Source organism: Microsporum canis, genomic scaffold, assembly GCF_000151145.1.
Source record: "Microsporum canis CBS 113480 supercont1.7 genomic scaffold, whole genome shotgun sequence".
In the NCBI taxonomy this organism is placed as follows: Eukaryota; Fungi; Ascomycota; class Eurotiomycetes; order Onygenales; family Arthrodermataceae; genus Microsporum; species Microsporum canis.
The window spans coordinates 881557-895010 of record NW_003299163.1 but is presented as its reverse complement, the minus strand read 5'-3'; the positions used below and the strand labels follow the sequence as shown (position 1 = coordinate 895010).

Here is a 13454-nt window from a genome sequence, read left to right as displayed (position 1 = left end):
TATTTTATTGAATGCTACACATTCTGGCGATGAAATTCACCGTCTTTCTAGGCCGAGATTCATGTGATTGGCCTAGAGTAGTTAATCCTTCAGCTGTATCCGTATCCAGCAGGACGACAAGCCTTGCCAATTCTCAAATTGGAAATGTATCTCGAATGTCGTCCTCGTGGCAGCAGAACTAAGCGACCCTGCAGCGTATGTATGTACGTGAGCATATTGTTTCGAAACTAAATGTAAGATGTTAAGGAAAACTGTACCCCATCACCGTTGTATCCGGAGTACGGAGTAGTACAGTTTCCATCCACAGCTTGGCATACTGTCTAGCAGTCATTCGATGAACGAAGGTAGAGGACGGCTTTCCGTCTTTCCCAGACCCTGGAAGAGAAGAGATTTCAGGGAGAACTCGGCAATGACTTGCTCCGGCTTTGCAGTGGCAGACATTTCAAACAGCCTGTCGCTCTCCTTGACCCCTTGCTTCATGGGAGAATCATCAGAGCGGAATCCATTCGTGTCAGCGTAAGCCCAACCACCTCGAAGCGATCTGTTACCTGTTGGATATGTGGGTAACTGCGACGTGGTCCAGAGCCGGTGAGCGGACCATGGGCTGTCATATCTATGCTCTCTGCATCAAGTACCCTTGGATTATTTTGTGACCGGCCCATCATTAGCTTGAAAACGAACACTGTCGTCCATTCAACTGTTTTCTTGAACGAACTCGCCTATGTACTCAACATACATAGTAAGCCATTGGACGCTCGCTCACCGAGCCCGCCCCCAGCAGAGTGCATTTGACTAGCCTCCCTCCTGCGGCCTGGAGAGCCCTCGAGCTATTCCCATGCTGGATTAAATGCTTATATATTCATCTTTATCTACCACTGGCGACTGATCAGTTTGTTGATACTGGACGTTGATATTGATGTTGATGTATACTATGTAATCTTTCATACCCCTCCAGATTAGGACGCGAACCCCGCCGCTTTACCTTCCTGCTGACTCACCCGAACTTCCCAGCCTTTCCCTATAAATACAAGCATCGGGTTATTTCCCCCCATAATCCCTATTCTCCCTTGCCCATTCACTCTCTCTGTGTTTATCCGGTTTATCCACACGCTTGCGTCTACCGGCCGTATTTGACCTCCGAACTCTCTAACACCATATTACAGGTCGATATTAGTAGCATTGTGGTAGGACAAATCAATACGCACTGCTAATGTATGGAATAACCCAGTTCGTTTACCTGCAAGCCCTGTCTTCTTTGATCAAACTTGGGTATAAGTATCGAGAATATATCAGAAAGCTAAGTGCATTTGTGTTTCTGCATAGCCGTGGATCTGCTCGTGGTAGTCATGCGTATCGGAGGCTCCAACTTGCTTCGTGTTCAATACTTCAAAGTCGGTCTCCAACTCGGGCTGCTAGCTATCTGTTGATAGGTTTCCTTGCGAGTCCGGAGAAGACAACAGCTCAAAGCTGCGTCTCCTTTTCCGCCCACGGAATTCTCCATCATCCTCTGGCCCGGGTTGTACTATATTCCGCTGTCGCTTTCGCGGGCTCTGACTGCGGGATTTAGCCCCAGTGACGAATTGTCTGCATTGCTCACCAGTATATTCAACAACCTTTACCTCACCATCCACATAAAGTGAGAGTGTTCGTTTTAGACTGTTCAGAAGGAATGGTGTAGAATAAGCAAATATAGACCAGGCGAATCGAGCAAAGAGATATTCAGTTGCAACCCCAGTCAAAGGCTGCAAAGTAACATTGTGATAGCAGTTGATAAGTTCAAGAGAGCCCGAAGCTAGGATATGGATAACAAAATTATCGGCTTTTGGGACTATCACGAACCTCTTTTGATCAAAGAGAGAATGGATATCGGAGCGGAGTAGAATAGCATTGGATGTATCGTCTATAAATTCAGCATCGGGGCGTATATTCGCGTACCTGGACATGCGGTTTTGGATATACCACTGTTGTTCGCTCCGGGGTATAAGATGCGCATGCTCGGTGCCTTCCGTATGGTTTGTTACTCGACAAGAGATGTCACGGGCGATAGGGGCTGGAACTAAACTGCTTTGACGGGGTAATCGGTTTTCTGGTAAATTCGGAAGAGATTGGTCTCGCCATGAAGAGGGCAAGCTTTGCGGGAATCTGTAGTGAGAGAAGGAGGGAGTGATGGGGAACTTTTCTATGATAATACTGTTAGCCCTAAAGCATATATTGTAAAGATATTCACTTACCATCAGGGGAAATATTTGGCAGTCGAAAGTAGTATTTACTCTTCTGAAGAATAGAAATTACTATCCTCCCTAATGCGTTCTCCTGTTCTCGTCTCTGTCAAAAACCCATCCCATCTATTGCCCGCGAGAATTGCACACGCAATCCTCGCAGTTTCATGATGGATGCCACCAGCCGGATGGTCGAGCCCGATGAAAGCAATAAGAGTATACGAATCGTCTTTGTAAGCGGGATGATGGATGCGGACTTTTCGGCAGCTGAGTTCAGTGTCGCAGATACCACCGTCTGGGTGTGAAGGAGTTGGATATAGTGAGCGAGGTTGAAATAAAATATCCGCCATTTCTGTCTATTATGTGATTTTTTGAGAAGCTCAACAGATAGAGCCCATGGCGTTGCGGTATAGTGGTTGCAAAAGGAGTATAAACAAAGTAGAGGGAAGGAATATGTGCCATAGTAAATATATTAATCATCAGATCAGATACACTTGCCTTTTGGCCAATGGGAGACATTCTGACATAATCCTAGATTACCACGTGATCAGAGTGCTCTATTACGGAATAACTATTATACGATATATCCGAAACGGGCCTTTTCCAATTTAGGAACTTCTACATTCACTACCAACAACGACTAAGAAGATACCCTTTCCATAGCTATTTCTCGACTTCGCGGGACCTCATAGCTGCTTGCACTGTATACGATAGCGTTGAGCCGTTTGAACCTACAAGTTTTTTTTAGAAGAGTTAAGACGCGTCACCCATGGCAAACCATTTGTTTTCGCTGCCTCCTGGCCAAGAATCATCTCCCCATCACCGCCGTCAATCATCGCTTGAAGAAATTCTTGATTTTACCGCCCCTTGCATTTCTGCTGCCGAACAATCACAAGCTCAAACAGTCATAAACACTCTTATCAATCACTGTGAGGCGTTGCAGAGCAGCACGCCGTACAAGAAGGTCACACTAGTCCGCCTGACATACGAGGAATGCCGCTCAGTTGATCTGTTTCTTCGGCAGATTTTTACCTATTTTGATGGCTTGTATTGCTCTAGTGATGATACTGCAATACAGCCATGCTTCGTACGAGGACTGGCTAGATATGATGGATTCAGCTCCCAGTCTCCGGAAACTCAGAAGCGGGAGGCAGAGAGTGCTATGAACTCCTTTGCAGAATATTTATTTGACAACTTCTTCCTTCCAAGTATGTGGGAATTGACTACTTTTGGGATTCTAAGGGTTCTAACCTGGATTTCCTAGCCCTTCCGAAATAACTTACGTGTTATGTTTTTAGTGAGAGCAGCAGGATCAAAAACACCTCAGGCATCCGCAGCAAGTCTATCAGCTCCTGCAATTGATCATGTCGTCGGGACACCCGCACGCTTGTCAACTCTGCGGCGCGATTGCCTCATACGTGACCACCACCGGTGCGTAGTCACACAACAATTCGACGTGACAGAAGCCATAAATCGAGGGAAGCGTGATCCTGAACCGAAGGATGACGAAAATCTCCCGCTGGCTGGTCCATTTACACGAATTGAGGTTGCTCATATTATACCACATTCAATAATGTCGTCAAAAACCACGAATGAGTTGGTGAGTCGGACAAATCTGATCTATATATACTTATGTACCATCTTTTAATACTGGTATTAGAGCACTGCTAAGAAAACCGCTCTTTCAATATTAAACATGTTTGATCGCGGGATAATTCATCAAATTGAAGGCACGGGTATTGATCGTCCAAGTAATGCTATCAGCCTTGCGGCTGAACTGCATACCCTCTTCGGCATGTTTCAACTAACATTTGAACCCGTTGATCTCACAACCTCCACTCCCCATACGTACATAATAACTTCATCAAACAACCTGATGCGGAGCTCCTTCAACTTCCCGATAACGCGGACTCTACTCCTCTCACCGGGCCACACGATTGGCCCGCCATCTGCTAAGCTACTGGCACTTCATCGCGCTATTGCTCATATATTGGAACGCAGCGCTGCAGGGACATATATTGAACGCATTATCCAAGACATGGAAGAGGTATGGGTTCGGAGTGATGGCTCAGCAGAGCTAGGAAAGATTGTTGGGTTGAAGCTAGGGGGATGGTTAGATAGTGCTGCCTAGGGCATTAGAGAGAGAATTAAAAGGGATTTACAATGGTAATAATACATATTATCTCAATAACATTGTTATTCAATACAGCATAAGTAAAAACAGAGCTCCTTGGAAAAAAAATTTACACATAGCCTTGACTGCTGTTGTTAAAGCCACGAATGAAGGACCCCTATGATATCTGTATTGTTAAATACAGGAGTAATAGCCATATTTAGCCTTGGGGAGAAGGGGAAGGCGCCAGTCCTTATACCCATGGAAATATGTCAAGGGTATATTTACTCCCTAGATAGATGGATACGACTAAGAACCAGTATCCACACCTAATAATTAATACTGGGCTGATCATAAGGAGAGAGGCACACGCAGGTACTAAAAAAAAATGATATCTCTTTGGAGATCGCTTACCTATGTAGTGACTGCTGGTATCGAAAAAAAGCACGTCTGTTCCGTCACTTAGTACTTATTTCCCTTTCAGAGCTAGAATCCCATGGCGCTCTTCTACTTTTATCGTATGTGGAGGTCAGTACTTCCTATGAATCTGATAGGGAATGCTACTGCTTTCAGCTAGCTAGGTCCGCACGCGCGCCCTTTCTTGTAGAGAGGATTGAGTTAGAGACAGATATATCGGGTCGGATAACAGACGACCATCAGGTGTAAAATGCCGTGAGTCACACTTGCTCAAGTCAAATCCAGGTACAGAACAGGAGAGATTGGAAGAATTCCCCCAATAAGTTCGAAACCAATCGTCGTTCAACTTGTTATACTTGTCGACATGAGGATACATATGTGCAGAAGGCTGTGTAAGCCAGCCGGGCTCTAATAGCGAGTAGAGTCTCCCAACTGATCTCCTTAGTTTGAGTGCGTACCCCTCCTGGCCATTACTACCAGGCGTATCCGCCGGTAGTATTTCGAACGACACATGTGTTTTGCAGTATTTTGCACTATCAACCTTCAACAAGCTCAAGGTTAGGATTAGCAGTAAGTTGCGAGGAAAACAAAGTAAAGTCGAGAGCCTCGCCCAGCTGTAGATGCGGGCAGAGCGGATAGTCGATATTCTGAAACATAGAGCCGAACTCAAAGCGGGTAATATGTGCGGTAGTAGGAAATATACAGAGGCTGGATTCTATAGTTATTTCAGGAGAAGAGTATTTCTCTTTGGGATGGCTGCTTTGGTTCATCCTCTTCCCCTCTCCTGCTGCTAGTGCCGGACGGATTCTTAGCATCATTGAAACTTATGCTAGGGAGTATACCAAGCTTGAGGCGTGGCTGAGTTTCCAGGAAGTAATGATCTGATGGTGCCTTTTTTAACTCCTGCTTTGAAAATGTTGTGGGAGAAGGGTGCCTTGCTAGACACCCTGTACGGCAATACCCCTTTCTCTCCACCATGGCTCTCTAATTGGCACAGATATTTGAAATCTGCAGCCTTATTTGTCGCAATATCTTCCAGAGAATCAGAAGAGTGAGGTTGACCACAGGTGAGCCCCAAGGCAATCAAATCCTCCTTCGAGTCTGAATGTTGGTTTCCCCTGCTAGTGATAAGTGGATGTTTCATGAGGAACTCGTCCACGTAAATACTATTCTATACACTCTCACGTTGCATAGCTCGATCCGTCCATTACTACGATCCAGACATGGCTTGATAATGTAGACGAGACCTATACTTTGGGTATCTTTGGTATAAATGACGTAGTAGCACTTTATCACTTCTAAGTGTTCTTTCGTGGCAAAGCAAAGGATGACGGATCGATCTTTTAGTGGTGGGCGCTTTTATGCTTATGTCATGTATTCATCCGGCGTTAACTCTGTCACGTGCCCATAAACACCCTGTAATTGCCGATAGTGCTTACATAAGTACCTAGTTCGGGCTTTCTCCACGACGGGATATGATGAAGCTGCACGATCCACAGGCCGGAGCGTTATCTCTCGCTGCCGGAGCTTGACGCCGACGAACAACAGGTCGCCCTCTGTATCGATCAGCTCAGCCATGGCCCGGTGACCAAGAAGCTGCTGTGAAGCGAGCTGGCTTGCATGTTGTTGGCCCGGAGTATTACAATATTTAGCTTAACTGTGGGCAAGCCGGTTCTTCCGATAGAGCTCCCTGCACAGCCTACATTAGCATCTGGCCTATGGGGGCCCTTGCTATTGAAATCCCCGGGCCAGTCAGCGAGTAAAATATCCGACGTGATGATGTAATCTTTTCTTTTTTTTTTTATGGTCGAAAAAGAGCCAGAGCTTTGGCCGAAGCTAGCCGAGCGAAGCGCTTCCAGGGCGACTGTGACTTATATAACTTGAATGGTGAAGCGTCCCACCATTCCAAGTCCACACATAAATTACTCCTCCTTCGCCTTTTCTTCCTTCTCTCTTTCCTTCATCTTTCTTTCTCTCTATCATCCTCGTCTTTGGTTGTGCTGCTCTGCTCTCACGCATCTTCATCTGTGCGAGCAGCTATCCTCGGCTATCGACGGCCACCCCTGACGTCACAGAATTTACATTTCACGTGGAGATAAGATAAGATGTTGCTTGCGCCGCTTGTCGAGAGCTTCTCGCTCGTCCTGGCAGGGCAGCTTCTCCTGCTCTCTGTGGTCGTGCTGGTAAGTCTACGCTCCTCTGTAAATCCTGTGGCATAGTGAAAAAAAAGTGGTGTGGCTAATGAATAAATGGCTAGACTGCCGGGTACTGTGCTTATAACAAGTTTCTGCACCCACTACGGTCATTCCCCGGCCCCTTCCTTGCAACCATCACCCCCCTTGTTCAGCTCTACCATGGACTCAACGGCGACCGTCATCTCTGGCTCGCTGAGCTGCACGAAAAGTACGGAACCCATGTCCGGGTAGCACCCAACTTTATCTCCGTCAACACCGTACAGGGCCTCCATGACATCTATGGTCATGGCAAGAAGGTCAAGAAGTCGAACTTTTATAACGCCTTCCCTGCAATCAAGGGAGTGTACAATACCCACAATGTCATCGACAAGACCATCCACGGCCGAAAGAGACGCGTGCTCAGCCAGGCTTTCTCGGAACACGCTCTCAAGGGAATGGAAGAGGTCATGCTCACCAACGTCCGTCAGTTCTGTGATATCATGGGCGGTGATGCTGCCGGCCTGGCATCCGATAGAGTCATCAACGAGAAGGGTGTTGCCGTGAGGAACATGGCTGACTGGTTTGCTTACTTGACCTACGATGTCATGGGTGAGCTTTGCTTCGGAAAGAGTTTTGGCATGTTGATTGAGCGTGGAAGGAGAGATGTCATTGCTCTCGTCGACAGAGCGGCTTTCAGACACTATGTTGTGAGTACATCCTTCTCGGCATACTATGTAACATTTTTGAATATGTAGCTAACCTGACTCAAAAGTGCGGTTTGTGGATGCCCCTCGACAGCTGGAAACTGGACCAAATCTTCATCCGCAAGTTGACCAATGACCGATGGAACTTCATCAAGAACTCCCGAGTCGAAGCAACCCAGCGTGCCAAAGAACGAACCATGGCCGGCCATGAGGCCAAGAAGGACTTCTTCTACTATCTCCTCAATGCCAAGGACCCAGAGACCGGCAAGGGGCTCGCTACTCCTGAGCTGTGGAGTGAGAGTAACGTCCTCATGATCGCGGGAACAGACACCACTTCCACCGGCCTCACAGCCACCATCTTCTACCTCGTCCGCTACCCCAACGCATTGGAAAAGCTCAAGAAGGAGATCCGTGCCAACTTCACCGATGTCGAAGATATCGTTACCGGCTCCAAACTCAATGACATGGTCTACCTCAAGGCCTGTATCGATGAAGCCATGCGTCTCGCACCCGCCGTACCCGGAGCCATCCCCCGTGAAGTGCTACCAGGCGGCATCGAGGTCGACGGCGTCCACCTACCTGCCGGAACCGACTGCGGAACCCCAACCTACGCTATCCACAGACACCCAGACTACTACCGTGAACCCTCAAAATACATCCCCGAACGCTGGATCGAGGGCGCCATGTGCCAGACCGACAGCGGAATGTGGGTATCCACCAAGGACTCCGTCGACATTGCCCGACGTGCCTTCTGTCCGTTCTCCATCGGCCCCCGCGGCTGTATCGGAAAGAGTATGGCTCTGATGGAGATGCGCCTCACCATCGCTCGCATGATGTTCCTTTTCGACGTCGAGATCGCTGACAGGACCGGTGAAGATGCAAACGGCCACCTCGCCATGGTAGACCACTTCACAAGTCAAAAGAACGGACCAAACATCGTCATCCGAAAACGTCAATGAGGCAATTGTCAGTAATGAAATAAATAAAGAAAAGAGACTGGATGACCATGGCACGATAGGGCAAAGGTTGATGGGTATTTTTTTCCTTCTTAACGATACTGATGACCTATTTTTATGCACTTCACTACACTCCACACAACAAGTAGTGGAGAACACTAACCAGGGCGGCAGCTCTTGTTCAACTAGATTGGAATATAGAGGTGCATAACAAAAACAAAAGCAGTGGCTATTTCGTTCTGTTTTTGTTCTTGTTTTGTTATTCTAGCTTCCTAGGAGGCGGATTCTATGTATCATGTATTATGATGCTTTTTTTATTCTCTGGCGGATGGATCACAGCACCATGGTATCTTTTATTGTTATTAGATGATACTATAGGAACTATGATATATGTTTCAACTTCAATGGTGTAAGTCTTGCTTTAATTTATTTACACTTCACAAGTTGTATGTCAAATCAAAGATATATATTTATAGAGGTGAAGCAGGTTAGAGTTTATAACTTACTCCCCATATAACTCTGTTATTATACATAGTAGGGGTGGTTAGGGCGGCTACGATTAAGATGTGGAGCGCCCTTAAAAGCCCCACCTGTCAGCTTACATGCATAGTAGTATATCCAGCCAAACCACTCATATAACAGCGTGGGTCTTGGGTAAGAGAAATTTATACTCTTCCTATATAGTGGCTTGCAATATTATTTGGCCTCGAATATCTATTCTGGCTTCCAGCCTATGCGAGTGTGTGTTAACAATAGTATTTTCTTGATACAGCAGCTACAAGACAAGTAGCAGTAGAAGAGGCAAAGGAAAAGCACTCAGAAACAACCAAGAACCAAGTCGAAAGGAAGTCCCAAAATATCATTCCAGTCAAAAAGACGTTTGAGCGGTGACACGACCCTCTACACGAACGGCCAGGCAGATACATTGATGCTTTCCCCTGTAGCTCCACCATCCTGCTAAGTTTCCTTCACAGACCCCCAATTGGCCTTTAATCCTCGCGAGGGCGTGAAATAATACTGAAATGCTGGTTTGTGTTTCTCTTGTCGTAGGGTCTTATTCTCAAAACCATAGTCTGATCATTGCTGCTGTACCGTTCCACGGTCCATGCCAGCTTATCACCCGGGGTGGAAGGGTCAAGCAGGGTGAATGAGAAGACAGCATCTTCGTGTAGTTCAACATGGAACACCGAGGCCCACTCCGTGTCAAAGGTTGCAAGCTCTCCGTCTCTGGCTTGTGGGAAGCGGATGTGAGTGGTTGTGCCATTGACTCTGTTGTCGAGTTCAACGATATGCCAGCCACGGGCTGGGTCGGCAACACCCTCCACGAAGAAGTTATCATGGTCGTCGCTTTTGGTGAACTTAATGAGCTTCCGAGCCTCGTCAAACTGAGCTGTTAACCCATAGTTATGGCTTAATATGGTGACAAAAGAATGCAAAGTTACTTCGGCGACACCAATGCCCACCAGCAGAAAGATAAATGCTAGACCAATTTGCATTTTTTTGGATTGTAGGTCGATATAAGGAGTGGTATGTAGAAGATTGTAGATAGGGGGATATGGGGGAATTTGTATGTTTATAACTACAAACTGCTCCGCGGGAAGCCAGATATTATGCTCAGAACCCCCGGCATTTGATTTCGTATCATTCGAGGCATAACCGTGAGTAACCCGTCTTACTCGCATCAATAAATACGAGATATATATAGAATCTCCTATAGCAGCCCCTAGCTGGCGTAATCATGAAAGGACAAGATGCCAGCCAGCTGCCTTGACCAACCGCCTAGTCTCGGTCCCAGACCAGCCTAGGAAGGGCGTCAAGCAGAGTGAACAGTTTAGATATTTCTATAAATGCCATTGTAACTGTCTTTAATCTCACAGACTGTTCAACACATTTTCACTTGGCTATCCTATACTTTCCTCCTACAGTCACAATGCACGTCTTACACCTCATTGTGCTTTTCCTTTTACAGCTCCGTCTGTCTTCTGCTGAAAACTATCAGTACATCCCTCCGGGCGTCTATACCATAAATGACAACTCGACTGGTCAATTCGCAACGGTTGGCACAACTCCAGTTGACGGCATAGTAGAGTTCAAGTCGAACACCAACTATAAGTGGCGCGTTTGGGGTACGGGCTTCACATTAGCTTATTCCTTTCATACAATCCAAGACCAAAGCAGCAAGAAATATATCCACTTTCCAGAGATAAAAGACGGTGCGATCGCTGTGCTTAATGACAACCCCTCGTTGGTCCGGGTGAGCGAGTATCCTCATAACAGTTGCAATCTCTTCTCCATTGATGCAAGCAACCGTCGGCTCTATTGGACCACAGAGAAATACAGTAATGACAATCCCATTCCTGTCTTGAAGCTGAGAGCCTCGATACCGAAGTCCAAACGATATACAGTCATCCGCCAGCAGGACGGCTAGATAGAGCCTGGGAGGCTGCGAAAAACGCGACGAGGGAGCAAACCAAACCGGCAACCACATGAGCTGGCAAATGATATGGTTATGGGTTGGATACACAACTGTTGGACAGTGGATGTGCCAGTCTTTCCAAAGATTGTTTTCATATGATTCTCCCTATAGTGGCTACTTGCATGTATTGAGCTGGTAGATTATAGTGAATACCAAGGGTATAAATTTCCAAGCCAAATGGTTGACTATAGTTAACTTGTTAATCCGTAGTCCCACCTTGGTAGAGCTTGTACAATGTAGTGTAGAATTAACTTATGGGTGGCGGTGATATTAGTGTCCACCTGAACTGGGATGGCTAATAGTTTTTATTTCAAGCCTGTAGATAAGATAGGATCATGAGGGTTTGAACAGGAAACTCTGAAGCGCCTGGAGCCTGGGGAAATATCGGATGGAAACATCATGGGCGGTGGATGTAATCAGCATGAGTTGTAAATGCGTTACACTTCCTGCATTGCCAATATTTCTACTTTGCATTTCTGCATTTCGCTTTTGCCTAACACCTCTTCTTTCTAACGGTTATAGGGCGAGTTATCTGTATATTGGTGAGCTTATAGAGCCTGAGTATAAGGATGAATCTCGTGTATATAAACCATCTAAGTAGATAACTAAGCATAATATTTGACATATATCTATGATTCGTAGTACTTTATCAGCAAATGGCTCATGTATAGGGACCTAGATTCCGCCCCGAGCCAAGAGGCGTTGGAGCATCTACTCCTATAATGCGCTAGTTATTGTATAATAATTTCATGGCCCTACAATAAGTATCCGCCATAAATCAAGGCATCGAACTTGACCAAAGGCACATTCGTGGCATCCCAATCTGATTCGTGCTATTACAGCTAGGTGCGTGAATGCGAGGGCGTGTTGGAGTGCAGGGGCTGGTCTGGGGGTCGGGCCTGGGGGATTAGTGTTGCGAGAGGATGACGGTCTGAAGAAGCGAAAGGAGAGAACGGCTGCACTTCCACGGTTGATGATGAGATAATATCCACTTGACTTTCGATCGGCTATCAAGATAATGTTGTGAATTGCTGCTTAGGAGTGTATGGTGGCACATATCCAGGCTCATCAAATGACAAAAAAAAAAAAACAACACCCCCCTATACACCGATCCATGCCTCTGGCGGTGCTAGTAGAGGCGCCATCTCTGGACATGTCTGAATATCTTGGCAAAATTTTCCTCCGAGGTCCTTGAGGACGTTACACCTTTCCTCCATCGTTATAGCGTTGTATAGACCCATTCTCTGAGGGTGAAGCCCCTCCCAACCATCGCTGGTATCAACGAACCATACGCCGCCACTCTCCGGGAAACCTACAGTAAGGTTGACCTTGGTAGTTGGCTCAACGACGCCATCGATAGACGAAGCCCAGAGGATGCCCTCAGGCCATTGAGGAGGCAGCGACCAGAAGCTAGCCCCGTAAAGCCGTAGTCTTGCGCAAAATGCATCCTCCTCGACCTGGTCGAGTGATCGTTCCGAATCGCGGAAACGGTCGACTCCGAGATGGGACATCTCCACGGGCGTGAGGTATCCAACCCATACACCCTGGTGCTGCCAGCAGGCTACGTACCCTCTGTATTCGAGGCTGTAACGTTTTATCGGATAGAAAGGTTCGGGCTCTTGGTCCTTGGGCGGGTGGTCAAGTGTCCAATAACGGTCGTCATTATCTGGCCGGTAGGGGTATTGTCCTTTGTGCCAGGGTAGTCTGTCTCTGTAGAGATAGTAGAGGGCAGGAATGAGAATAACTAGCAACGTGATACAATATTTGTATGGGCGGCTTTGCCGCGCGCTGGCACTCTGAGGTATCTCCGTGGTCACTTCGCTTTTTGATGCATCTGTTGATCTCTCGCCCAGAGCGGAAGTCATGGCGGTTTTATGGGTAGGGAGAATAGATTTGGACGGGGATTGAAGCCTTGAAAGTGTGTATTTTCTTCATCAAGATATAATGGGTGATCGGGGGGTTGACTTAAAATAGCCCCCAACTTGGCGTTTAGTCTAAGTGCACAACGCGTAAAAGTGGGAATTGGGGCTATGCTGGTTAATAACTAGCTAAGATAAAATAAATATCTCAATGCGTAATTACTCTATAATCGATCTTCTTCTACCCCAAGTTTAATATAGATTCTGGTCTACGAACTGACTGAGCATCGTAGAAAAGTAGGTGACAGACAAAGGGAAATCATTGCAGCATGGGAGGACGCTATCAAGCTCGCACAGAACGTGGGGAAGGTTGGCTTAAACGATGCGGCTGTTATTGACTTCTTTGGGCCCCCACAATTGTTGAACAGTTGGTCTTCTTCTCGTGCAGGTCGTATCATTTATATCAATATGCTAACATCATTTCAGAGGACGACCAACGGAACATTCAAACGATCTTTGATAAATGCGAAAACTTT

At 46.6% G+C, this 13454-nt stretch overlaps 8 protein-coding genes across 8 annotated transcripts; 4 read left to right on the top strand and 4 right to left on the bottom strand.

Moving 5' to 3' along the window:
• Positions 1–327: 327 nt before the first annotated feature.
• On the bottom strand, positions 328–748 carry MCYG_07512 (conserved hypothetical protein; the record flags this gene model as incomplete). The annotated part of the gene is made up of 2 exons (XM_002843683.1): positions 328–567; positions 737–748. The coding sequence occupies 2 exons, from the start codon at positions 746–748 to the stop codon at positions 328–330; spliced, it is 252 nt and encodes an 83-aa protein (XP_002843729.1).
• Positions 749–1412: 664 nt separating this feature from the next.
• MCYG_07511 (conserved hypothetical protein) lies at positions 1413–2569 on the bottom strand (the record flags this gene model as incomplete). Its single annotated transcript, XM_002843682.1, has 2 exons — positions 1413–2179; positions 2293–2569. The coding sequence occupies 2 exons, from the start codon at positions 2567–2569 to the stop codon at positions 1413–1415; spliced, it is 1044 nt and encodes a 347-aa protein (XP_002843728.1).
• A 419-nt stretch (positions 2570–2988) lies between these two features.
• MCYG_07510 (conserved hypothetical protein) lies at positions 2989–4350 on the top strand (the record flags this gene model as incomplete). Its single annotated transcript, XM_002843681.1, has 3 exons — positions 2989–3427; positions 3518–3819; positions 3880–4350. 3 exons carry the CDS (start codon positions 2989–2991, stop codon positions 4348–4350), a joined length of 1212 nt encoding a protein of 403 aa, XP_002843727.1.
• A 764-nt stretch (positions 4351–5114) lies between these two features.
• Positions 5115–5634, top strand: MCYG_07509 (uncharacterized protein; the record flags this gene model as incomplete). Its single annotated transcript, XM_002843680.1, has 3 exons — positions 5115–5139; positions 5174–5352; positions 5408–5634. The coding sequence occupies 3 exons, from the start codon at positions 5126–5128 to the stop codon at positions 5632–5634; spliced, it is 420 nt and encodes a 139-aa protein (XP_002843726.1).
• Positions 5635–6854: 1220 nt separating this feature from the next.
• MCYG_07508 (benzoate 4-monooxygenase cytochrome P450) lies at positions 6855–8586 on the top strand (the record flags this gene model as incomplete). The annotated part of the gene is made up of 3 exons (XM_002843679.1): positions 6855–6932; positions 7007–7630; positions 7696–8586. 3 exons carry the CDS (start codon positions 6855–6857, stop codon positions 8584–8586), a joined length of 1593 nt encoding a protein of 530 aa, XP_002843725.1.
• A 986-nt stretch (positions 8587–9572) lies between these two features.
• MCYG_07507 (uncharacterized protein) lies at positions 9573–10079 on the bottom strand (the record flags this gene model as incomplete). The annotated part of the gene is made up of 1 exon (XM_002843678.1): positions 9573–10079. The coding sequence occupies one exon, from the start codon at positions 10077–10079 to the stop codon at positions 9573–9575; it is 507 nt and encodes a 168-aa protein (XP_002843724.1).
• A 434-nt stretch (positions 10080–10513) lies between these two features.
• Positions 10514–11011, top strand: MCYG_07506 (uncharacterized protein; the record flags this gene model as incomplete). The annotated part of the gene is made up of 1 exon (XM_002843677.1): positions 10514–11011. One exon carries the CDS (start codon positions 10514–10516, stop codon positions 11009–11011), a length of 498 nt encoding a protein of 165 aa, XP_002843723.1.
• A 1148-nt stretch (positions 11012–12159) lies between these two features.
• MCYG_07505 (conserved hypothetical protein) lies at positions 12160–12924 on the bottom strand (the record flags this gene model as incomplete). The annotated part of the gene is made up of 3 exons (XM_002843676.1): positions 12160–12371; positions 12422–12603; positions 12629–12924. The coding sequence occupies 3 exons, from the start codon at positions 12922–12924 to the stop codon at positions 12160–12162; spliced, it is 690 nt and encodes a 229-aa protein (XP_002843722.1).
• Positions 12925–13454: the final 530 nt, after the last annotated feature.